The 24,547-nt window shown below is 38.6% G+C and overlaps 1 protein-coding gene across 7 annotated transcripts in view; it reads right to left on the reverse strand.

Annotated features, from left to right (window-relative positions):
• Positions 1-2,621: 2,621 nt before the first annotated feature.
• Positions 2,622-24,547, reverse strand: part of LOC131439150 (hexokinase type 2) — a 58,370-nt gene continuing 36,444 nt past the window's right edge. For 6 of the 7 annotated variants that reach the window (XM_058609832.1, XM_058609830.1, XM_058609831.1 and 3 more), the window contains 7 exons: positions 17,284-17,446; positions 17,023-17,207; positions 13,581-13,754; positions 11,769-11,868; positions 11,181-11,376; positions 4,018-4,357; positions 2,622-3,956 (listed from right to left, as the gene is read on the reverse strand). In XM_058609832.1, coding sequence (XP_058465815.1) covers positions 3,783-3,956; positions 4,018-4,357; positions 11,181-11,376; positions 11,769-11,868; positions 13,581-13,754; positions 17,023-17,207; positions 17,284-17,446 — 1,332 coding nt within the window. In that variant the 3' untranslated portion in view covers positions 2,622-3,782. Of the gene's footprint in view, positions 3,957-4,017; positions 4,358-11,180; positions 11,377-11,768; positions 11,869-13,101; positions 13,202-13,580; positions 13,755-17,022; positions 17,208-17,283; positions 17,447-24,547 lie in introns of all 7 variants that reach the window. The other variant, XM_058609828.1, reaches the window with a different exon arrangement.

Raw genomic sequence — 24,547 nt, forward strand, 5'->3', positions numbered from 1 at the left:
AGTCTCGACCCAATTGTCTAGACGAAACAGAATCATTTTTTCGAACAATTTCCGGATACAGGAAAGCATAGCAATCGGCCGATACGAATTATGATCGGAGGCTGGTTTGCCTGGTTTTTGAATTGCGTTCACTTTCACTTGTCTCCAGTCATGTGGAACAATGTTGCCCTCAAGGAACTTATTGAATAAACTCAACCAGCGCCTTTTGGCGGGGTCAGGCAGATTTTTCAATAAGTTGAATTTTATTCTGTCTAATTCAGGAGCTCTATTGTTACATGACAAGCGTGCAAGTGAGAGATCTACCATCGAAAACGGTGTTTCGTTTGTATTCGAAGGCGCGACACGGGATATCTTCTGTTCCGGAACAGAATCGGACATACTTTTTTAGCGAAATCGAATATCCAGCGGTTGGAATATTCCTCGCTTTCATTCGTGGTGTTATGATTGCGCATTCGTCGGGCTGTGTTCCAAAGAGTGCTCATAGATGTTTTTTTCTTCATTAGGCCTTCTATAAACCGACGCCAGTAACCGCGTTTCTTGGCTCTAATCAAGTTCTTAGTTTTAACGTCTAACGCCGCGTAATTCCGGTAATTATCAGGTGTTCCATTTTTCTGAATATTTTATACGCGGAGGCTCTCTCCGCGTTTAAATTTGTGCACTCTTTGTCCCACCACGGGTTGGGAGGACGGATGTTAGTTTTCGCGCCGGGTACACGTTTCGTCTGAGCTTGAGTCGCGGTGTCGAGAATCAAGCCAGCCAAAAACGTGTACTCTTCCTCCGGAGGAAGTTGTTGAGTTCTTTCAAGTTTCTCAGATATCGAGGTCGCATAGCTATTCCAATCAATAGTTCGTGTGTGGTCATACGGAACATTGATTGTCTTTGATGGTTTTGAGCCGCTGGTGATTGAGATCGGTAGATGATCGCTACCGTGGGGATCAGGAATTACCTCCCACGTGCAATCCAACCGTAGCGATGTCGAGCAAAGGGATAAATCCAGCGCACTTGGTCTTGCTGGTGGTGCAGGAATCCGTGTCATTTCTCCCGTATTCAAGATTGTCATATTGAAGTTGTCGCAAATATCATGGATCATAGCTGATCTGTTATCATCGTGTAGATAGTCCCATCCCGTACCGTGTGAGTTAAAGTCTCCTAAAACCAACGTCGGTGCGGAACTACTAGGCGCTTTGTTCTTTGTTAAATGGTTGAGCTCTTATTTATGCGACAGAGTGCTACGTGTGCTGCTAGGTGCGTGTTTTTATTCTCCTTTCACGAATAAATCCGGTGTACCTCAGGGCAGTAACCTAGGTCCATTACTGTTTGTGCTGTTCTTTAACGACGCTACTTTACTGCTAGGTGTTGGATGCAGACTGGTTCACGCTGATGACTTGAATCTGGCAGTTCAGTCTATTGAAGACTGTGCTCAACATCAAGAACTTTAAAATATTTCGTTGGCTTGTGTAGAAGAAACTTTTTAATTACTACTACCGTGAAATCTCAAGTTATAACATTTCATCGCAAAACCTATCCCATAATATTCGACTATCAAATCGATGAGAAAACGCTTGGTGGAGTCGATGTTGTCTATGACTACGGCGTTTTGTTGGATGCAAAGCTTACTTTTAACCAACACCGATCAACTTTGATTTCCAAAGCAACACGACAACTCGGCTTGTTATAGCGAAAATCAACCTAGACTTCAAGGACCCGTGCTGTCTAAAAGCGATATACTGTTCATTGGTGCGTTCACTACTCGAAAATGCCTGCTTCATTTGAAGTGCGCATCAACTCGTTTGAAGCTTGCGAATAGAACGTGTACAGAAGAGATTCGTCCGGTTCGCTTAACAACACCTTCCATGGCAAAACCCACTCGATTAACCAATAATTAGAGCGACGAATAAAGATGCAGCCAGCGTTACTTGTGTCTGAAGTAATCAATGGCGATATTGATTTCCCAAAAATTTTATCTCTCCTTGACTTTCGTGCTTCTCAACGATCTTTCCGCTCGACGAATCTACTTCAACCAAGATTTCATCGTTTTATATTCGGACTACATGAAACAAGAATGCCAACTATCGGAATTTAATTGGGAATACACCTGATAACCGTTTGTTCGACATTTTAAACTCTCATTACCCTGTAATTCCGGAATGGGAAGCCGGAACGAAATAAAATTCAATAACAGGTTATGAAATCAATCAACTATATTAAAGCTAATGCCGCAAAAGATTTTAATCTAGCTTCTTAATTCTTACAATTATATTGGGGACGAAAACTGGTTTTGTAAGCTTCCCAAAATTACTTAACATAATCTAGGATTCACAATAGCTTAACCAATCACATTACTAGGTAAAGATCAGACTTGCAAATCTGAACCATTTGAATTGTAATTAATTAGTAGTTAATCACAAATTTCAAGTTAGTTAACCATTCACTGAAAATTTATGCTAAAAACATAATAGTGTAGAAAAAATAGTGTCCAGCATACTTGAATGAGTACATTGTATTGCAATCGAATAGTAGCTCAATTTCTAGCGGAGTGAATGAACCAGAATCAGTTTAAATTCAAGATGTTCGCTCAGCGGAAAATAATGGACTGTTTTAGTACATTGATTAGTAATGAATTATAATCTACTAGCTCAATAGTATTTTATTTTTCTCTTTTTACTGTCAACAGTATTATAATAGATACCTTTTATTTGTTATCCAAATTACAAATAACTGTTGTAATTTTTTCTGTTATTTTATTAATGTACACTTTACTATTGTTTTGTTTCTATTAGTGATATAGATAATTTAAATTATTACCTTAGTTCTTATCCCATTCTTCAAACTGAAACATATGTTTCTCCATTTTCACAAATTTAACCGCAACTCGATTGACTGATGTTCGTGACTTCATGCGTTCGAAAGAAAAATAAAATAGTAACTAAGACACTAAAAACTGAATGATCCAACCTCAACTGTACGGTATACGAAAAATTAAACCATGGAGAGGTATTAGTTTATTCGAATGATTTTTGAACTTTTTTATCATCAATGAACAGCTTCTTATGTTAGAAAACGCTTTAAACAGGCTACTCTATTCTAGTTAAAGCGATACCCTACAAACAAAAAATAAATCAGAACAAATATTTAGTCGTAGGAATACAATTTTCCATTCGCTCTGAAATCAGTTTGCAATGCGGCCATATGTAAAACAGTCGGCTCGAATGGAGGAGCCTTTGCATTATTTTAATTTGAAAGAAATTTATATTTACAATAGATAGAATCACAACGATGTCTAAGGTCAAAATAGATTAGAGTGACAGTTTCTAATCATCAGCCGTTGTTATGTGTAAAGATCAAACTAAAATTGATACGAATATAATTGATTTCCTCCTAATCGTTAAAGGTGTCAATTTTGAATTGCCTGTATAATGGTTTATTATAATAAAATTTCTTAAAATTTATTAATGTACAACTAAACTCAACATGTGGAGAACTTTTTTCACCTTGCATTCATAATGCTTTGTTTTGCCTATTTCTGTTTCCAGTTAGTTGATTATCTAATGTACCTTATCTTTCTGTTAATCATTCTTGCAACTTTTTCCCGTGATTTCAGTTGACTTTTCTGCATGCCCTTCAACTTACTATGGCAATTATTTCAATGTATCTTCATTTATTCTATTTTTTTTTTTGTTTTCCTGCTGTTTGTGTATTATTTGTTTTGTTTACAATTATTTTCTAAATTACTAGTGCAGTAGTGGTGAATTTGTGTTGATCAGGGTTAAGAACAGTACACTTTAGTGTGCATCTCTACAGGCAACGGCGGCAACCAGTGCCGCACCTCGTCCGGAACCATCCTCTGACAGCATCAGGTCGAAGCTAATGTCAGGTTTGACGAATTGTCTGATTTTCTGCGTCATCAGATCATGGAATTTTGGGTGGAAACGATACACGGAACCGTCAACACCGACCTGTAAGGTACAGAAAACGTGAAATTATCCAACCGTGAGTCAACCTTATGGCACCACATACCGTTACACTTTTCTCGTCCATTTTATTAATGAGGGCAGCAATTCCGGCGGACACGAGATGTGCGGCTCTGCTCGATACGCACTCACAGATGAAGCGTACGTTCGCACAATCCTCATCAGTTGCGTGTTCCAGACCCAACTCATCCAGCACATCTCGGCAGTAGTTGTAGGTTCCAGGTTTGTCAGACTCAATTTCTGACACATATTTAGTGAAGAACTGGCCGCGCTTGAACAGAATGTCGGAACCGACTCCACCGAACAGTAAACCGGCTTTGGTGAATTTTACGATGGCTAGGCGAGCCAGCTCGCCCATATACATTCCGGAGATCATTTTTTCCTGTCTGAAAAAGAAAGAAAAAGTGTTATGGTTAAGATCGATGTGATCTACATTTTAACTTCAAAATCCCGCTTATAAATCTAAAACTAAGTTTGAAGAGAGTGCATGAAAAACAAAGAAATTGGCATTTTCCAAGACTCATGCTTGAGTCAAATTGGTCACTCTATCCGTGCAAAATTAATGGTTTGCCATATTGAAGGTGTAGTTCTGTCATTGAAAAATCGCTTCTAGAAGCTTTCTTATCGACTGCTAATAAGATGTGAGGTACTGAATCCCCTGGTTATTAGTAACTTCGAAAGATTAGTCGAGCTTCAATCTCAAACAAGATTCATGACAGAATATTTTAACCATATATTTCAGGAAATCAACCCATCAGTGTTTGTAAACAACGTACCGCCATTGTTCGTGTGATCGACGCACTAGCACTTTTTATTGATTTATAGTGGTTTTTATTCGTTTCTATTTCCTGCGTTACTCGTAGTCTCGATAAGAATTGGACAGTTTTTTGTGTCGTGGTGAAGTGAAGATAATTTGTGGTGTTTTTCGGTCAGTTTCGTTGCCGCTCTTTTGCTATCGTATCGCGAAGTGACGCCTATCGAAGATATCGTTTTATCAAGATACTCAGTTTCACGCTCTCTCTTACCCGACCGAAGCGCCATCTGAATTTCACTGTTGGCATCCTGAGATTTGTTCACTATGGCTAATGCTTGTGATCGTTGTGCCAAAACTGTAAAATCGGAGGAAGATTTTGTTGAGTGTTCAGGTTTTTGCCATCATTTGGTACATATGAAATGCGCAAAACTCAACAAGCCGTTTCTGAAAGTTTTGGACGAAAATCCCAACCTGTTTTGGATATGCGATGAGTGTTGTAAACTGATCAAACTTGCTCGTTTCCGCGACTCGGTTTCTTCGTTTGGAAGCGCATTTGCATCTATCGCAGAGAGAACAGAATCGATTTTTGCTGAGCTGAAGGCCGAAATTAAAAAGAATAGCCAGCAAATATCTCGTCTCTCGCGCAAAGTGCCTGTTTCGTCGCCGCTGCCGCCGAAGCCCGACGGATTTGGTCCCAATGCGAAGCGTCGTCGGGAAGATAGTTCTGAGCCAAGTAAAACCTTGGAAGGTTGCCGGAAACCATCGGATAACTGTAATATCGCCACAGTTCCAACGCCCTGCTCCCTCGTATGGATTTACTTGTCACGTTTTCACCCCAGCGTTAGTAAGGAGATGGTTTCGCAGCTAACAAAAGATGGTTTAGAGTGCAGCGAAGATGTCACGGTCATCCCGCTGGTGAAAAGAGATGTCGACGTAAATACTCTGAACTTTGTCTCCTTCAAAGTTGGGATACTGCCCAAATTTCGGGAAGCGGCTCTTAATCCCGACACCTGGCCACAAGGTGTTTTGTTTCGCGAGTTCGAAGACAACAAAAAGCAAAACATCTGGTATCCTCCAATCGATATTTCTCCACCGATTCCCGACGAAAATGGATGCAGCACCGTTATGAATGTAGACGAAGTAACACCCAGCCCGCTCCGTTTGATGAGAACACCGCCCCGGCAAACGTTATGAGAGTACAATGGAACCACACCGGGACGCACTGAAGTTGATATTTTGGAAGCTCTCGAACCCCCCGCCACAGTCGTGCCACAGCAGCCAGCGTTCTCCAGTCGTCCTGGTCCTGTGCGTGGGTGTGGTGAAAGAGTCTTCCAAATGTCTCATCTCGGCAAGTATTTGCATATTCCGTCCTTTCCAAGTGCTGATCTCTCTCGCACTTATAGATGTCCTCCTCTCGCTTTGAATCGGATACCGGGATGCACAGATGTTCGCACCATGGAAGCCCCTGATACGTTCCCCACAGTCGAGCTATTGCAGCCAGCGGTCATCAGTCGTCCCGGCCCTGTGAGTGGGAACGCGGAAGGGGTCTTCCAAACCATCTCAGACGGCAAGTACAATTCAGTCTCAAACGATTCAGGCGTTGATTCACTTCCCGTCGTTTGCAGTTATCCATCGCACGATCAATCTAGTCAACCGCTGCACTTGTACTACCAGAACGTTGGAGGCATGAACATGCACATCACCGACTATTTGGTGGCTTGTTCGGATGATTGCTTCGACATCATCGCTCTTTCGGAGACCTGGCTCAGTGATTGTAACAGTCGTTGCAAGAAATTACTTCCACTCATGTACTACCCGTAGATGAAATCTTGATTGTGGGAGACTTCAACTTTTCCAGCATAAAATGGCAAACAAGTTCCGGTGGTTTCTTCTTTCCTGATCCGGCGCTCTCCACTTTCCACATTGGCATTACAACCATGCTCGACGGCTACAACCTCAACCTTCTTCGACAGTCGAATCCTGTCGTTAATGAAAATAACCGGATGTTGGATCTTTGCTTTTCAAGTAGAGAAGATGTTGCACCAAAGATTAGTGCTTCACCGTTCCCTCTGGTCAATTCCGTTCGTCATCATCCTCCACTACATATTGTGCTCGATTCAAATCGCTTACAGAACGCCTGCATTCCAACGGACATCATCTGCTATAATTTTAGTAGAACCGACTACACCAATATGACCGACTTCTTGACGCAAATCGACTGGGATGAAGTTCTCGACAACGATGATGTCAATGCTGCTGTGCAGACGTTTTCTAATGTTATGAGCTACGCAATCGACTACTATGTACCGAAACGATCGAGACGGCAGACCCGGCATCCACCATGGCTGACTGCGGAAGCGAGACATCTGAAAACGACCAAAAGAGCCGCTCTAAAGAGGTATTCTAAACATGGAGGATTTTCCCTGCGTAATCACTACGTGCAGATAAATCAGTTGTACAAGAAAACCGTTAAGCGCTGCCATGCCAACTACTTGAACAACGTACAACGAAAACTGAAATCAAATCCAAGGTATTTCTGGAAACATGTGAATGAGCAAAGGAAAGAATTTGGGTTGCCCTCGTCAATGAGCTTTGGAGATCGTACTGGTTCGTGCACACAGGAAATCTGCCAGATGTTTGCGGAAAAGTTTTCTAGGGTTTTTTCAAATGAAATCCTGACTCAGCAGCAAATTGCTGCCGCAGCACTTAACGTTCCCCTGTCTAATAACTCATTGAACTGCATCAATATTGACGAAGACTCAATACGGACGGCAATTGTAGGAATGAAAGCCTCAAATTCTCCAGGCCCCGATGGAATACCGGCAGTTATTCTTAAAAAGTGCTCGCGTGGAGTAATCGCTCCCCTCTGCAAACTGTTTCGAATGTCTCTCGCTACAGAAGTTTTCCCCAATTTATGGAAAGCTTCCTTTATGTTCCCAGTCCACAAGAAAGGCGATAAAAAGGATATAAACAACTACCGCGGTATCACTTCCCTTAGCGCTATACCAAAGCTGTTCGAAAAGGTTATACTGACACCAATTTTCAATCACTGCAAGCAATATATCGTCGATACTCAACACGGTTTCATGCCTAACCGCTCAACAACCACAAACTTACTATCGTTTTTGTCTTATGTGTTTGATGCAATGTCTAACGGTTTACAAACGGACGTTATCTACACAGATCTTTCCTCCGCTTTCGATATAATCAACCACGACATCACGGTTGCTAAGTTGGACAGACTTGGATTCTGTTCGAACATTCTTCGTTGGTTGCAGTCGTATCTTAGGAATCGTCGTTTAGCAGTTAAAATTGACGATCATACTTCCGGAGAGTTCCTCGCATCATCCGGAATACCACAGGGTAGTCATCTAGGACCGTTAATATTTTTACTGTACTTCAATGATGTCAATTTTGCCTTGGAAGGTCCTCGCTTATCGTTTGCTGATGATGTCAAGATCTATCACATCATCCGCAACTTAGAAGACGTAGCCTTTCTCCAGCGGCAATTGGTAATCTTCGCAGATTGGTGTAAAGTTAACCGTATGATTGTAAATCCAGACAAATGCTCGGCCATTACGTTCACGAGGAGAAAAATGCCATTGCATGTCGAATACTTTCTGGATGGATCCTCGATTGGAAGATCTACTAGCGTTAAGGATCTTGGCGTCCATCTCGATGAGCAACTTACATTCAAGCATCACATCAGTTACATTGTAGCTAAAGCTTCCCGTAGCTTAGGATTCTTAATGAGAATAACTAAGCACTTCACAGACATACACTGTCTAAAATCGCTTTACTGCTCGCTTGTTCGTTCAACTCTCGAATATTGCTCGGCAGTTTGGAACCCATGCTACCTGAACGGTGCTCATAGAATTGAGGGAATACAGCGTAGATTCGTTCGCTTCGCTCTTCGTCGATTGCCGTGGACCGATCCTCATCAACTACCTAGTTATGAAAGTCGCGGGTTATTAATGGGTCTCGACACATTACAAGTGCGACGAGAATTATCACGCGCTTTGATAATAGCAGATATATTCAACGGTAGGATCGACTGTCCCGTTTTGCTCAACGAAATTAATATTAATGTGCGACCCAGAGCTCTCCGCAACAGTGCTTTTCTTCGACTTCCTATACGACGTACCAACTATGGCGCAAACGGTTCTATTATTGGTTTACAGAGATCGTTCAACCGCGTTTCATCTGGGTATGATTTTAATGTGTCACGAAGCAGAATACGTACAAATTTTCTGAATATTATTAGGAATTATCATTAGGACCAAATTGTGTCTGTTGATTGTAAATAAATAAATAAATAAATAAATAAATAAATATATTCCTATTCGTGTCAGCCTCCTAAATGTCCCTGACGCAACGTTATTTTTCGACTTATCCATGCAGCGAGAAGTGCGTGGAATCCCGGATATCCTACGCTCGATGGAAATCCCAAAAATATTTTCACACGGGTCAAAATCCATTACCCGTACCATGATTAAAAATCATGAAATCACGAGTCATGCGTTTCATGAATAATAAGTCATGATTTCATGAGCAAAATGATTGATTATGAACAATAGCAAATCATTCATGAAAAGTTTAATGATATCAATCATTTTGCTAATGAAATTTCATGAGAAGGCATGGTTTATGATTTTATGATTAAAAAATCATGGTACCGATAATAGATTTTTATCCGTGCAAGTAACTTCAGGCATATTGATTCTCAGAAAATGTTTTACACGGACGGATCACGAATTGAAGAGACTACTGGGTTTGGTATGTTCAACAATAATGTTTCGGTCTCATTTAGGCTTCAAGAACCTGCATCTGTTTATGTAGTAGAGTTAGCAGCAGTTCATTATAGTTTGAGTGTAATTGTCATACTATCTCCAAACCATTATTTTCTCGTCACAGATAGTCTACCTGCAATTGAATCCATTCGCTCAAACGCTGCTGGCAAAAATGAACCGTTTATCCTGGGCAAAATTAAACAGTTCCTGAGTCGATAGTTTAACCAAACTTGGTGCTATTGACGGTGAAATCTATAGGGACCGATTGCTTTAAACTAATTCTATAGTGCGTCTCGCCAAAAAACACTTGCCAGCTGGCAAGCTGCTTGGAATAGAGATGATCTGGGTCGGTAGATGCACTCAATTATTCGTAAAATATCGACAAAGGCATGGTTCAGGGGACTGGATGTGAGTAGGGATTTCATTCGTGTGATGTCCAGACTCATGTCCAATCACTACACGTTAGATGCACATCTCCTTCGAATTGGACTTTTCGAGACTAATCATTGTGCTTGTGGCGAAGGTTATCGCGATATTGATCATGTCGTTTGGACATGCGTGGAGTATCGTGATGTCAGATCTCAACTAATAAATTCCTTGCGTACCCAGGGTAGACTATCCAATGTCCCAGTTCGCGACATGCTTGCTTGTCGTGGCCTTCCTTACATGAAACTTCTTTATCATTTCAATAAGTCCATTGGAATTAAGTTTTTATACGATTTTGTCATTGAACTCTAAACGACGGTTTAAATTTTTGTTGAATCCGAAAATATGCTGTAATATTTGGTAGGACCATAAGACCTAACCTTTCATTCGACCCTAAGCTTGGAAATATCGGTTCTGCGAACTTCTGGAAAAGTGAGTAAGATCCACTTTTGAGCATATGACTATTTTCTCCCGTCGTTAATCGAAAACCGAGAACCAGGATAGCCAGAATCGGTTTGTTTAGCTGCCTATTGATAATGGCTATCGATTTGTGGAGTTTTGAGTCCAGTTTAGAATTTTTTTGCGGTTTTTGTTTCGCCGGTTTAAATGACGGTGTACAATATTTAACACTTTTTACCCTATAACTTCGGAACCGGAAATCGAATCCAGATGAAATTCAGGAATTCCGTATGCATGAGACCTTTCATTTGAATCTAAGTTTGAGGAAATCGGTCAAACCATCGCTGAGAAAAGTGAGTGAGATCCATTTTGGAATATTTGACCACTATTTCCGGTGCTTCCGGAACCGGATAAAGGCTATCGATTTGTGTAGTTTTGAGACCAGTTTATAAATTTTTTACGTGTTTTGTTTCGCCGGTTTAAGTGACGGTGTACAATATAGAACACACTTTACCCTATAATTCCGGAACCAGGAGTCGGATCCGGATGAAATTAAGGAATTCCTTATATGACCGTGAGACCTTTCATTTGAATCTAAGTTTGTCAAAATCGGTCCGATAAAACCTAGTCAGATTATTTGACACATACACACACATGCATACACACACAGACATTGCTCAGCTCCATGAACTGAGTTGAATGGCATGTGGGCCACTATATGAGAAAGGCAAAAAAAGAATTTCAATTTGTAGGGTTACTAAAAACCAAAATTAAATAAATACTACTTAGTTCGGTCTGTCGAATTCTATTGAAAACGATATGCTTCAGTAGAATACTTACATCTGTTTGCCTCGATTTATACTGTGACTATCGATCTCGCGATCGTACTCTGTCCGCACAAAATCCAGCGCACCGTTGTCACCGAATGCACCCCACTCGGTATTGATTAGTACGTGTTTCTTGCTAGGATCCTTGTAGCCATCGAAGTTTTCGCAGTTTTCTACCTTTTCCACGTAGCATGCGTTACTGCCGGTTCCTTTTCGAAGCGAAAAAAAAACGGAACGATTTCATTACGGAATCTAATCAGAGTAAAATCTTACATTCATGGTGGGATAAAGAAAGTCATTTTCACATAGGACAGGGATGTAAATGAAGAAATAAGAAAAAAAAGAATGATTACAAGCGGGCCGATTATATGGTAGATTTTCAAATCCAACACCAATCCTAACAGTTTTTTTTTTCAATTTTTGATCCCACAAATTTAGATTTAGGATTTTTCGGTTAGATGTAGGACATTTGATCGGAATGTTAGCACAGAATTAGGCTACAATACACACGAAAATTTATTTTTAGTGAATTTCAGGATGATCCAACTCCGGTAGAATCAGATCCCGATTGGGTTTGATAGCAACAGCAAATCCTACATACCGACGATCAATCCAATTCTACAGTTGTGATTCTTCCAAGCGCAGGACATCAGAGTGCCGGTGGTATCGTTGAGAATGGCACATATGTCGATTTGAACATCCTAAAGTTTTGTAATGACAGTTGGTTTCGCATATTCGCACATTCGTTGCAAATTTATGTGAGTTCGAGTGGTGATTTTTAATAGAAGAGCATACGATGCATACACATAGTCATAGAAAGATATACGCGCCGAAGGAAAGAAGAAAGAACAGAAAAGGATCATAAATAAAACATGCCATGTGAAGTGATGTGAAGTCCTTTTCCTTAAATTCGGCAGTCACTACTTAGAGAATGCCTTATTTAGATCATTTTATGTTTATTTTAGTACATTGTGTAATTGATTGATTTTCTTCTTAGTCATCTATTGAATTTATATGCTGAACCTTTATCGAACATGAACTACTTTGTTTATTTTTCATAATATTTGAGTCAGTTGATTATTATGATTGATATGCAGAATGCGGGTGTAATGTTTAGTTAGTTTATGAATGAGTATTGTTTTTACAAGCCAAATAGTTGTACACCATTTCACATGCATTTCGGTGATAGTTTGTACAATATGTCTGTGCGGCAAACTATAATCGAATTAGTGGAGAATTGTGCGGCAGTTCGTTTCGATTCTCTACCAGTCTGACCTAATTCAGTTAAGATTACGAATTGATTTCAATATCAACTGCGACCTGTGAATAATCTCTTTGCTTTTTCTTGTGTGGTGTGAAATCATCTCAAATTATCCGCACAAAACGACTGATTGCGTTACGGCCGGCCGTTCGCTGAACTTTCAAAAGGTCTAACCATTTTCCGCTGACCGGGGATCATGCAATCATGCTATGTGCACTGCTGTGATTTTAACTAGCCTCAATTGACCGGGCGTCTGCTGAATGAGGACGCACCCAGAGGCACATGCTGCGCAAGTGTGTTCAGTTAAAGAATAAATGGGAGCATTCTTCACGAATACGAAGCGGATTACGAGGAAGTGCCAACTAATGTTATGACCGATATGTCAACTTATGAGTAATGATAACTGGATTTTCGTACGAGTGGTGGCTGGAAAAGGGGACAATAATAAATAATATAAACAAACAGTTGTGTGATGTTCGAGGAAATTGGTTGACTAAAGAAACTAATCCAGATAAGGCAGGAAAGGATGCAATTTAGAATTTGTCTTTTACAGTCACATCCAATCGATTTTCTTGATGGTTTGTAGTGTCAGCAATAGTCAGCTCGACTACCCCCCCCCATCAAATCAAACCAACTAGAGTGCATTCATTTGAACACTGTAAGCAAATCTTACCAATTATCACTCCTATTCTACAATTGCGATTACTGTGCGCACACGACATAAGCGTTCCGGTGGAGTCGTTTAAGATTGCCATCACAGTTATTGCAACGTCCTGAGCAGAGTCCGACGACACGGGGGGTGAATGGTGGGTTAATATTATCAAGGATGATCGTGTTCGGTTGTTTTTTGTTTTGTTTTATGGTTGATGCGAAGTTATTTGTTTTTAGTGCACACAAATTGTACACACGCGGCGCGCGTTGATGATTGTTTTATGAGTTTGATTGTAGCATTTGAATTGTCGCCAATTTGATGATAGCAAAAAGTAGAAAGAAGAAAAATTGTTCACTTAAATTACGTGTGACTCGAACCGTTCCGGGTATGAGGCCCTGCCGGCTAATGCTATCCTGTATCTTAGAGTCTACGTTCACTTATGGCCTATGGTTGATAACGACGCGACACTAGGAGTGCCGAAACATCGCAATAAAACTTACCCCTCGTCTGGCAATGGCGTCTTTCAACAGCTGAACTACATCCTCACCGACGACACCTTCACAATTGAACCCTTTCGTCCATCGAGCCAGAATACCCTTGGTCAGACCGAGTTGTGTCAGTGGGAATGAAAATGTGAAGCCCAGAGGTAACCGCTCGTCGTACACTGAATGTTCCTGTAGACAAAGTGTAAAACATATTAGTATTCAAATCAAATCAGTGTAGTATGTGTTTCAATATCTAGACAATTTATACAGAAATTAGATTAAATTTTGTATCGAATCCACATTCAATATTTGATTCGTCCAAATTTAAATTGCACGTCTGTTTCAAACTTTTGATGTAGCAGAAACATGTGTATTGTCTTTCTCATACAGAAAGGTTATTTAGTCACTGTGTAAAACTGAATTTTAAGCGGGGCTCAGAGGGCCGAGGATCATGGACCATTCGAATCAATGAGGTAAAAATAGGTGGGGCAAACATAGTGAAATCAACTTTACTTCAGCAAGCCAAGTAAAACTAAAAACCACGTGCTTGCTTTCGTCACACTGGTCGAACTATTTAGCATTGAATCCAAGCATGTTTATTTTACATGTACCTTATGATCAAAAAAGAACCGGAATTTTCATTTTAAAATTCCCGCGCTTGTCCAATCGGTAAACTTTTATTCTCTCAACGTTGGCAACACTTTTATACACATTCTGTCAAATTTTGACGCATATCGTACGATTAGTTTTTGTTTGGCGTCTATACAAAGAAGTTGAAAAATTTTCGTGCGGCGATTTTTATAATGGATGAAAATTTAGAACAACGGCTCGCCTTCGAAGCGCCATTCGGTCGATTGTTGTGCGGTTTCGACGTCATATTCATAGATCCACACCTCTTCACCAGTTATGATGCATTCGATGAATGTGGGGTCACTATCTGCGTTGGAAATCATCTATTTGGCCACATCAACGTGACGCTGTTTTTGAATGAAATTCAGCTTTTTTGGCACCAGCCGAGAAGCGACGCGTTTCAAACCCAAAACATTAGTTAAAATGTGTTCGGCTGATCCATAAGAGATGCCCAACAACACAGCAATCTCTCTAATCGGTACAGAACGATTTTGCAACACGATTTACTTCGCCGATTCAATGTTTTCTTCAGTAACAGATGTTGTTGGGCGGCTAGGAATCTCATCATGATTCAAGCTTGTACGACCACCTTTGAAGCGTCGTTACCACTCGTATGCCTGTGTTTTTCCTAGACACGATTCACCAGAGGCCTTTTCTAACATTTTCAACGTTTCGGAACACTTAAATCCATTTGCAACACAAAATATGATGCACGCACGTTGTTCTAAATTTTCATCCATTATAAAAATCGCCACACGAAAATTTTTCAACTTCTTTGTATAGACGCCAAACAAAAACTAATCGTACGATATGCATCAAAATTTGACAGAATGTGTATAAACGTGTTGGCAACGTTTAGAGAATAAAAGTTTACCGATTGGACAAGCGTGGGAATTTTAAAATGAAAATTCCGGTTCTTTTTTTATCATAAGGTATGTCGTCATACCGAATTATTTATAAAATTTCGTTACCAACGCAAGCAAGCCATGTGGTATGCATTACCTGTTTATATCACATTGCATTCAAATCAGTTCGTTGAGTACGCAAAACGTATGTTTGTAACATTTTTATGCACTCTTTTTCCCCGCAGAAAATTTTACGAATTTTCACGAATTTTACAAACTTAAATTCAAACGAAAGGTCTTGTGGTTCCATGTAAAATTCATTTTTTTCTGAATATGTTTTCTGGTTTCCCAATCGCAAAATAATTGAAAATAAGTGCTCTAACTTTTCTCCGAGACGACTGAGCCAATTTGCACAAATATAGATTTCAAAGAAAGGTATTACAGGGTGATTAGTGAAAAAATCTCGATGTTAAGAGTGTTTTTTTTATAAATGAGCAGGCAAATAACAGAAATTTCTTTGAAAATTTTTCATACATTTATCTGGTTCGTAGAAGTTGTAAGAAGATGACCAAATAATCTCACTTCAGTTCTACCGGTCCTCAGTTTCCGATTCTAGAAGTATCAGAAAAAGTGGTTAACAACTCTAGAATTCTACTTCAATTTTTCCGAGATGAATAGGCCGATTTTCACAAATTCGCATACAAATTAATTGTCTCACAGTACTATAAGCACATGTTAAATTTCATCCGGTTGAAAATTTCAACCAGTCATTCAAAGCGATGAAAAATCTCTTCAAAACTGTGCCAGGAACTATTTTGTAGGCTAATGTAATTCAATTTCCGGTTCCGCAAGTTTCTGAAATAGTGGAATTCACAGCTCGCTTTCTCGGAAATTGTGGACCAGTATAGCCGTAGCGGCAGTCACGTACCCAGAGGGGGGGCCCAAGGGGCCCGGGCCCCTCCCGAAATCAAAAACAGATATAGAATTATTTAGAAGGTCTCAGACAATAATGTAATTCAATAACAGTTCCAGTGGAGCAGTTTAAAGTGTACGTTTAAAACACTCGTAAAAGGCACACCGAGAATTAGCTACAGAAGCAATCTTCAGTAACATTATTTTTTTATATTTGGGCCCCTCCCGAAACGAAATCCTGGGTACGGGCCTGCGTAGCGGGCCATCAACTAACAAGTTTTAGTAATAAAAACAAATCTGTTAGATTATAAAGAATCTAATTCATTTAATATTGCCAATTATATATTAATTTTGTAATTGCTTCTATCAATGCTCATCAATTTGTATTTCTGGAGCAGTGAGGCGGATCCCAATAAAATTCAATAGTAACTTGACGAAACTTTTTATTTGAATCTAAGATTATGAAAATTGGTTTAGCCATTAGTGAAAATTTCTCCATTGTGTTACACCTCATATTTATTTACTCTAGAACGGGTAGTTGGATCCGGATAAACTTTTATAGAACACTTTTCGCTTGAATCTAAAGCTATGCATTTTGGTTCGGCGGCACTGGAAGATAAAAAAAATAATGCAGGCTTCGGCATTATTAGACTTGTCATTCAAATCTAGGCTTGTGAAAGAAGTCTTGCATTCTAAGAGGAAATCTATGGCACTGTAAGACTTTTCATTCGAATCTAGGCAACCAAATTTCTAGACCTCGACGGAATGGTTTTCAGCGCATTCGGCGAAATGAGTTGGATTCTCTATAAAAGATTGTGCTTTTCGCGTTGTTTTTTTTTCTAATGTCGAAAATCCTAAGCTTTACTGAATGATGTTGCAGTAGTAGCAATTGTAAATAGGTAAAATTTGGATAAGTTTCCATAACCATTGAATGAGCATTAATTAAGCCCTTCCACAGCATACGGTTGAGAAATATATCGTCTGAATCATCGCTCTTCTTGACATGGTACAATGAAAATGTTAAAATGCTAAAACAATTCTGTATCAGCAGTTTCGAAACGACTTCTTACCTTCATGAAATTGGCTAAACACTCCGCAATATGATCGAATAGCTGGGTCCCACTGCCAAGCATAATACTCTGTGGAATGGCATAGATTTTCGACAGCATCTCGAAGTCATGCTCATCCTTGAGGTGAATCAGCAACACTCGAAAGTTGGTACCGCCAAGATCGAGTGCCAGAAATTTGCCCTTTTCTGTTGTAAATCAGAGAAGTAAAATATTTAACTCAGTTTCGTTCGTACACCAATCGCAGCGACTTGGATAGCATACCTTTTCCATTTGGTAGGTCCTGAACGTAGGTAATGAAACACTTGACATCTGCCGTCGGTTGTGTTTCCTTTCGCAGGCCACGGTTGATTTCGATGAGAACCCGTCGCATCAGTTCCTCAACCTGTCTGTCTGTCAATATCAGCTCCTGGCATTGTTCACGGATCTGAAAAAAGTGGCGGGGAGAAAAATTGCCCATTCATTAGGTTGTTGACGCAATATGGATTGAAGACTATCGCAAAACTGTTTGTAAACACGATCTTTTTTTTTGTATTGTTGATTACGTAGTTATTTAAAGAAAAGGCAATTATATGTGCGGACACACCCGAAAAGAGTCTTTTTTTGCTTCCTATCACTACCAATTTGCGTTAATCGGAAAGAAATAGTTGCTTATACTTATTTTGAATTTATTTTTCTTTTTTTCAGCTGAGCCTTCTAACATATTGTTAGGCTTTTCAATTGATGATACATTCTTTATTGTTTTTGTGTGTTGAAGTTCGGTTTAAAATTAATTATTACTAAAAATTCTATCCTTAACCTGGTCCACGTATGCAATCATTCTTAACAAGAATTCCGTTATCTACTGAACTAACGAGCCAAGCAACTCATTCGAAGTAACGCTTCAATTGGTTGCAATTAAAAAGGAACACTGTTCCGTCAGTTCATATGATGTCAGTAAGCATTTTTAGTTATCTTTTAGAGACAAATACAAAACTACTTCTGAAGATTTTAAAATGCAATTAAAAAATTTCAAAACCATCACCACACGCGACGCTTATCGCGCCGACAAGTGTTGACATTTCCCAATGTTGCTGACAAACAAATTCAGCGATGAGTTTACGTCGTCGCACACATACATCTCAAGTTCAAAGTGCGATTTCACTGCCGTTTGTTTATTGCAATTCCGTGGTGTTTTTGTGTGATTGTTATTTATTGGTCTTGACTTGTGAAATCGTTACTTTGGGGTTCACGTTTGGTAATTATGTGACATACAATGCCAGACAAGCTTTCTGTCGATTGGACCTTGTTATTAAGTGCTTGTTAAATTATGACTCTTTGCTAATCTAAGAAAAATGATTTATCTGTTATTCAAAATATGAAAATCTCAAATAGTCAATAGTAGTAAGTAATTCTTAAACCTTAGCCAATATCTTAAGTTCTGGTCCAGTTTGGTTTTAACATGGAGTTTAAAGGAATAGATTTGACTATAGAAAAATGTAATTTGATCATAGAGAAATCAGTTTTGTGTGCAAAATTGTTTTAAAAAAATGCAATTTCACTCCGACACTTTTCAAGAAGTTGAAAAGTCGGAAATAGTTGTCAGGATTTTTTCTTTTGTCAGAAAGAATTACACAATTTGCTATCGTGTCTCATTCGGAATACGGAGAAATTCCTTCCCTTTCTACGTGGTCTTCGCTCATAACTCAAGAATAATACGAAAATTAGTAAACAGGAATATCAAAAATAGAATAAAAGAATGTACGAGCCGGAACAGCACTAAAGTTTGAAGACGAAGAGTTGAAGGAATTGTTCGGTCAAGACCCGTTGCAAACGCAGGAAGAACGTGCAAAATCACTACAAGTTATTCAGCCAAACGTTTGCCAACATTTAAAATCAATGGAAATGACACTAAAGGTAGGAAATTGCGTGTCGTATGAATTGAAGACAAGGGACGTTAAACTCCGTTCATTCACATGCGTACAACTGCTTCAACGTCACAAAAGAAAAAGTTTTTTGCATCGGACTGTTACTGGCGATGAACAGTGGGTACGTTATGATAATTCACAACGTCAAGAAACGTAAGGTTACTCCATCATCATCGCTCAGAATTTGCATGGTCTGAAGGATGTGCTCTGTATATGATGGCACGAGCTGAGTGTGATATATTATGAGCTGCTGCAACCGAGTAAAAATATCACCGCGTAGGTCTACCGACGACAATAAATATGGACACAATACACCGATAGACATGACGAAATAATTTTGCAACATGACAATGTTCGCCCACATGTTGCACAACCGGTAAAAACATACTTAGAAATGCTCAAATGGGAAGTCTTACCCCACCCGCTGTATAGTCTAGACATTGCTTTTTCCTATTACCATTTGTTCCTATCGATGCAGCATAGTCTGGCTGATTAGTACTTTTCTAATTATGATGAGGTTAAAAAGTGGATCGATTCGTGGATTGCGGCCAAATCGGTCGAACTTTTTAAAAAGGGTATCCGCAAATTACCACAAAGATGGGAAAAAGCAGTGGCTAGCAAAGGACAATACTTTGAAAATTAAATTTTGAAACAACTTCTTGTCAATAAATAAGTACCAACTTATTTATACCCCTAATAACAAAAGGTCATTTGTGGATGAATATAATAAAAAAAATTCGTTAACAGTCTCCTTGTAACCACAGTAATTTGGAAATAAAAATCAACACTTATAATGCAAATGTTGTTGTATACTTCAAATGCGAACACTGACAAAAAATGCACGATTTCCCCAACTAACAATGATACCAAAAACTCCAATCAAAAGCAATTGCGCAGAAAAACGAAAAATTCTCCTCCGACGCTTTCAACAACAATAAAGTCGGCACGTCAGAAAAGACATTGCACTCCGTTTCAAAACAAAAAGAGTTCTGTAAATAGTAGAAACTTTACGTCTGCTTAGCGGTTCAAATTGAACTGCCGAGTTTAGCACTAAGCAGTTCAATTTGAACTGCTCTGCACTGATGAGTCAAAGACGAAACGTAAAAATAATAAAAACGGTTATGTGCCCTAGCACAAAATTTGGCTAACCCCTAAATGAAACAATAAAGTCACCAATAGCTGTGACGTATAAATCACGACTAAGAAATCACGATCGGAACTTTTTATCCTAAAAGTAAAATAAAAACGATTTTTGCCCCAAGAAAATGAGCAACAAGTATTTGAATAAATCTTACATTATATCAAATCAATCCATTAAACAACAATGCGTAAAAATAATTTGGTTTTTTGTCTAAACTCAAGATATGATAAGTTCCTGAGTTCTTAATTCTGTACTTTGTTGACAGGTATGTAGTAAACTATCATGATATTCTTTCTTCTAGCGCCAAAAGATTGTTATTTTTTTAATCAAAAGCTAGACTTTTGAAATCTATAATGTACATCAATCTGAAAAAGAATTTAGAAACTTTTTATTAGACGGGAATTTTAAGCCATCTCTAAAAACTGAGAAATGTAAGCAAGTTTTTCATTGAACTCCTTGAAAAGTGTTATAAATGGCATTTGATTTGAGAAACAATTTATTTTTAACTAAAATTTCAACTATTCTATAGCATTCCGTTATAAGGTAAAAAAAATCTAAAATCAAGCAGCAATGTGTACAAATGATACGAAATCGAATGTATTTATCTGAATTTAAATTTAGTTTTTAAAACATACGTTAGCAGAATAGAGCAAAACTTTCACCTGTCTGATGACAACTGCTCCCGTAACAACTACTGTATTCATTTCTCATTTAATTTTTATCTGTTTTGCTGACAATATTATAATGTTGTTCTAATTATGTGACCAAATTTTTCTGAGTAGTTGTTAGTCAAAAAGATCATCATATTAATTTTCAATTTGTATATAATTTTGAATTTTATATAGTTTTCGATAGATAATCCAGTTTAACATATCTCTGGGCATTAGAACAATCTTGAGACAGATTGAACAATGCTGTTCCGTTCCCGGGGCTTGTCTGTATCCTTACTCAATGGAGAAGGATGCCAGTGATGCCTGACAAAAAGAGACAACAATACATAGAATAGAAACAATGAAATGGATGTGGATATACCAAAAATTGACCGACGTTGTCTATTCTGGAACAAATACTACGCTTTGATCTATGGAAGAGAAGCATTAAAATCTTAACTCTTTTGCAGTTTGACCATATGATGACTGAATCATGTCCTGTTTGCTACCTTTGGGAGCCGCAAACGGCGTGGACAACATCGTCCTCAATCTGCACACCTAGTAGTTTAGTTGCATGTTCAATGTAGCTCTCTCTTAGGTTGCATTGTAAAATGTTTTTTTTTCAAAGCTGTATTTATTAAGGCACACGGGCATTGTAGAATGTTTAGTACTTTCTCAGACAATTGTTACTTCCACTCAGTTCCATACTAATGTTCCACTCACTTTCCAATCATCATTCATACTCTACTATACGGATGCAAAACAAAAAATATTTCCACTATCAAGATGGTAGTTTGAGTGCATTTTTTTATTAAACTTGTTTATACATTTTGTGATATATTCTTATGTGTATCATCGGCGAAGATAGAAACAATTGGAGCAGATTGTTTCATTTCGAAACATGCAATATTGAAAAAGTTGTGTTGGTTGGAAGAAAATCGATCCTTCACTCGTGGGTGACCATAATCCGACGAGATAAATTCGAATATTGCGAAAAAGTTGAAAATTGTCGTTTCTATCGTGGCGAATGTTGTCTTGAGAGTCCATGTCCAACTGATTTAGATCGTTTGAAAAACGAAAAGATCCAAAAAGCACCGAGCGTTGGGAAGTAGCATCGACCTATTTCATAAATTATTTTCCATTTCAGGATCCATGAAAGCTACGTTACAAAATGCAACACGAGTTAGAAACTGTAAATAATTCAACAATTTGTTTACATTCGATTGTCTGTTCTTCACAGATAATGAGCGATGTAAAGCTTGTTTGACTCGTATTTCAAAAATATTAATCGGGTCAAACCCATTCAGTTAATCTACATATTAATCTGAAATAGACACAATAGCCGATGATAATATTGTGTGAAAAATCAAACACATCCATTTTCGATTACTACCGATAAGATCGATTGATAGCCATTCTTATGCGATGAAGGAATATTGGTGTCGAATGCGATAATCCTTGACATTGCTCTTGCCCATTGAGGTAACGGTCAGCGATCGTATGTCGTTTACTTCTGCAGTTGACTTTTGATTCTGAAAAACGACAGTTCGCCGATTCCTACAGAGTGTGGTTGCTATGTAAGAACCGGTTGTAGCTAACTCACAAAAATACTTAAAACAAGCAATTTACCTAGTACTTACTAATACACCGGTATCCATTCAATTTGCAGCAGTAGCCAACAGAAATAACAACTAACTGCAACCGATATGACATTTGCACGTGACTATACAAAACCCTGTTACGGGTTTCTTTCAACCCCGCCCACTACTGGTGCCGCTCTAATGCAAATCGATCGTTCGTGGTATGCGGCAAGTGAAGGATAGCAACAGTTGAATGCCCCCTGGTGACTAAAGACAAGGGTACGCGATCACGTCGAAACAGGAAATTAGCACGGCGTTTCAAGAGTAGTGTGTGTACCGTGAGTTGTGTTTTTTTTTCGGCGTGATTAATTTTTGTCATGTTGCAACACTCATGGTATTTCACCAATCACAAACAATCTGCAATCTATACTTTTTTTTTTTGTTTCAATTATAGAGGCTTTAACATTAATGTCATTCGCCTCTTCGGGCTAGAAAAACTTTCTGACCCTATGTGCGGGGTTGGGAATCGAACCCAGGCGGGCGGCGTGAAAGGCATCGACTTACCCATCACGCTATACCCGTCCCCTTAATCTATACTTATTCTGCGCTCTATAAAATCCATACTGCTTGCAAGTGAAGGAAACGAAATTTGATTACAGCAGTTGAACGTTATTTACGTTATTTCTGACTAAATGAAAGATCCATTTTAGTTTCAGATACCGTGACAAGAAGAATCCAACAACGGTTATATAGCATCTAGAGTGACATTGAAGTCATTGTCATTTTTTGCGGCTGACGAAAACGTGATGAAAAGTTATCAGTAAATATTTTTGAAGTACCAAGCGATTCCATTGGAATATTTTAAAATAAAGTTCAGATAAGGTGCAGTTCAGACATAAACAGTGAATAAATGAAATGCAAAATTCCAAACACGAAAACTTAGCAAATTATGAAATTGCGAAATTTCGTTGTAATGTTTTAAGTTCATGTTACATCCGAATTCACCGGAACCTTGAAAACTAATATTCTAAGGATGAACAATATGCAAAGAGTAAAAGCATATCGCAAAGAAACAGAGACGATTTGTATTTAGTTTCCATTGGTCAGTCATTATTAATACATAAGTTCGTGCTACTTTTGATTGAATGCATTATTTCTGATATAAGCATGCTAAAATCAATAAATCACAGTAAAATATAACCACATAAAAATATACACAGCACAAGCTATATATAACAGTGGAAGACTTACAATTGCGCTTAATTACATTTCATTTGTGGGTATCTCTCTCCGTAGGTTGAAAAGAAGAGAAAAAAAACTTTATTATGTGGGTTGACCTGTCACTATAGGCCCTATAAGTATCAATGTCGTACAAGATGAATTTTGTTAAGACATTGGATGGTTGATCTAACAGATATTGATTTTTGAAACAACCGTGGATTTGGTAGAAGGAACTGCACTACGAAATCTACGAGATTTCAAAACTATCGACCTGTTTTTGAGAAATTACAATCATGAACCTATCTCTATAGAAAGGTAATAGAATTACTGGAAGAACCGACTATTGATGCACTTTTCCAAAGACTTTTCTATCCGCACATTTTTCTCAGGGATGGCTGATTCGATTTCAACAAGCTTAGTTTAAAGACTACAATTCGGTTGTGAATTTGAAGATCAAGTGGCTGTCACTTTCGGTTTCGGGGATATGATGGTATAAGTGACGTAAGCGACGAAACGCTTTTTTTCATAAAGTAAACAATCTGAATGAATTTGTGTTAAAAATCAGCACTAATTCGGGTCAGAAATTATCTTAACGAAAAAAATGTGGTTTAATAAGACTGTTGGAATGACAAGAGAACGACATTATAACACCACTAGGTGGATTAAGAAGAGGATTGCTTCATTGCCTTTCTCATGGAGAAAGTTTATACAATCACTGTGGAAACAGTTTTTTTAATCTAGGCCCGAAGAGCTGAGTGTCATATACCATTCGAATCAGTTTGTCGAGATCGTAAAATGTAAAATGTGTGTATGTTATTAGGTGTACAACTTTGCTTCCGCCGTTTTTTTTTTTCAAAATTTAAAGCTTTATTACGAAAAAGTGCTTACAGATGTATTATTCAAAGTATTGTCCGTCGCTAGCGACAACTTTCTCCCATCTTTCCGGAAATTTTCGGATTCCGGCTCGAAAAAAGGAGTCCTTTTTTGACGCTATCCATGAAGCAATCCATTTTTCCAACTCTTCGAAGG

Source organism: Malaya genurostris, chromosome 3, assembly GCF_030247185.1.
Source record: "Malaya genurostris strain Urasoe2022 chromosome 3, Malgen_1.1, whole genome shotgun sequence".
Classification (NCBI taxonomy): Eukaryota; Metazoa; Arthropoda; class Insecta; order Diptera; family Culicidae; genus Malaya; species Malaya genurostris.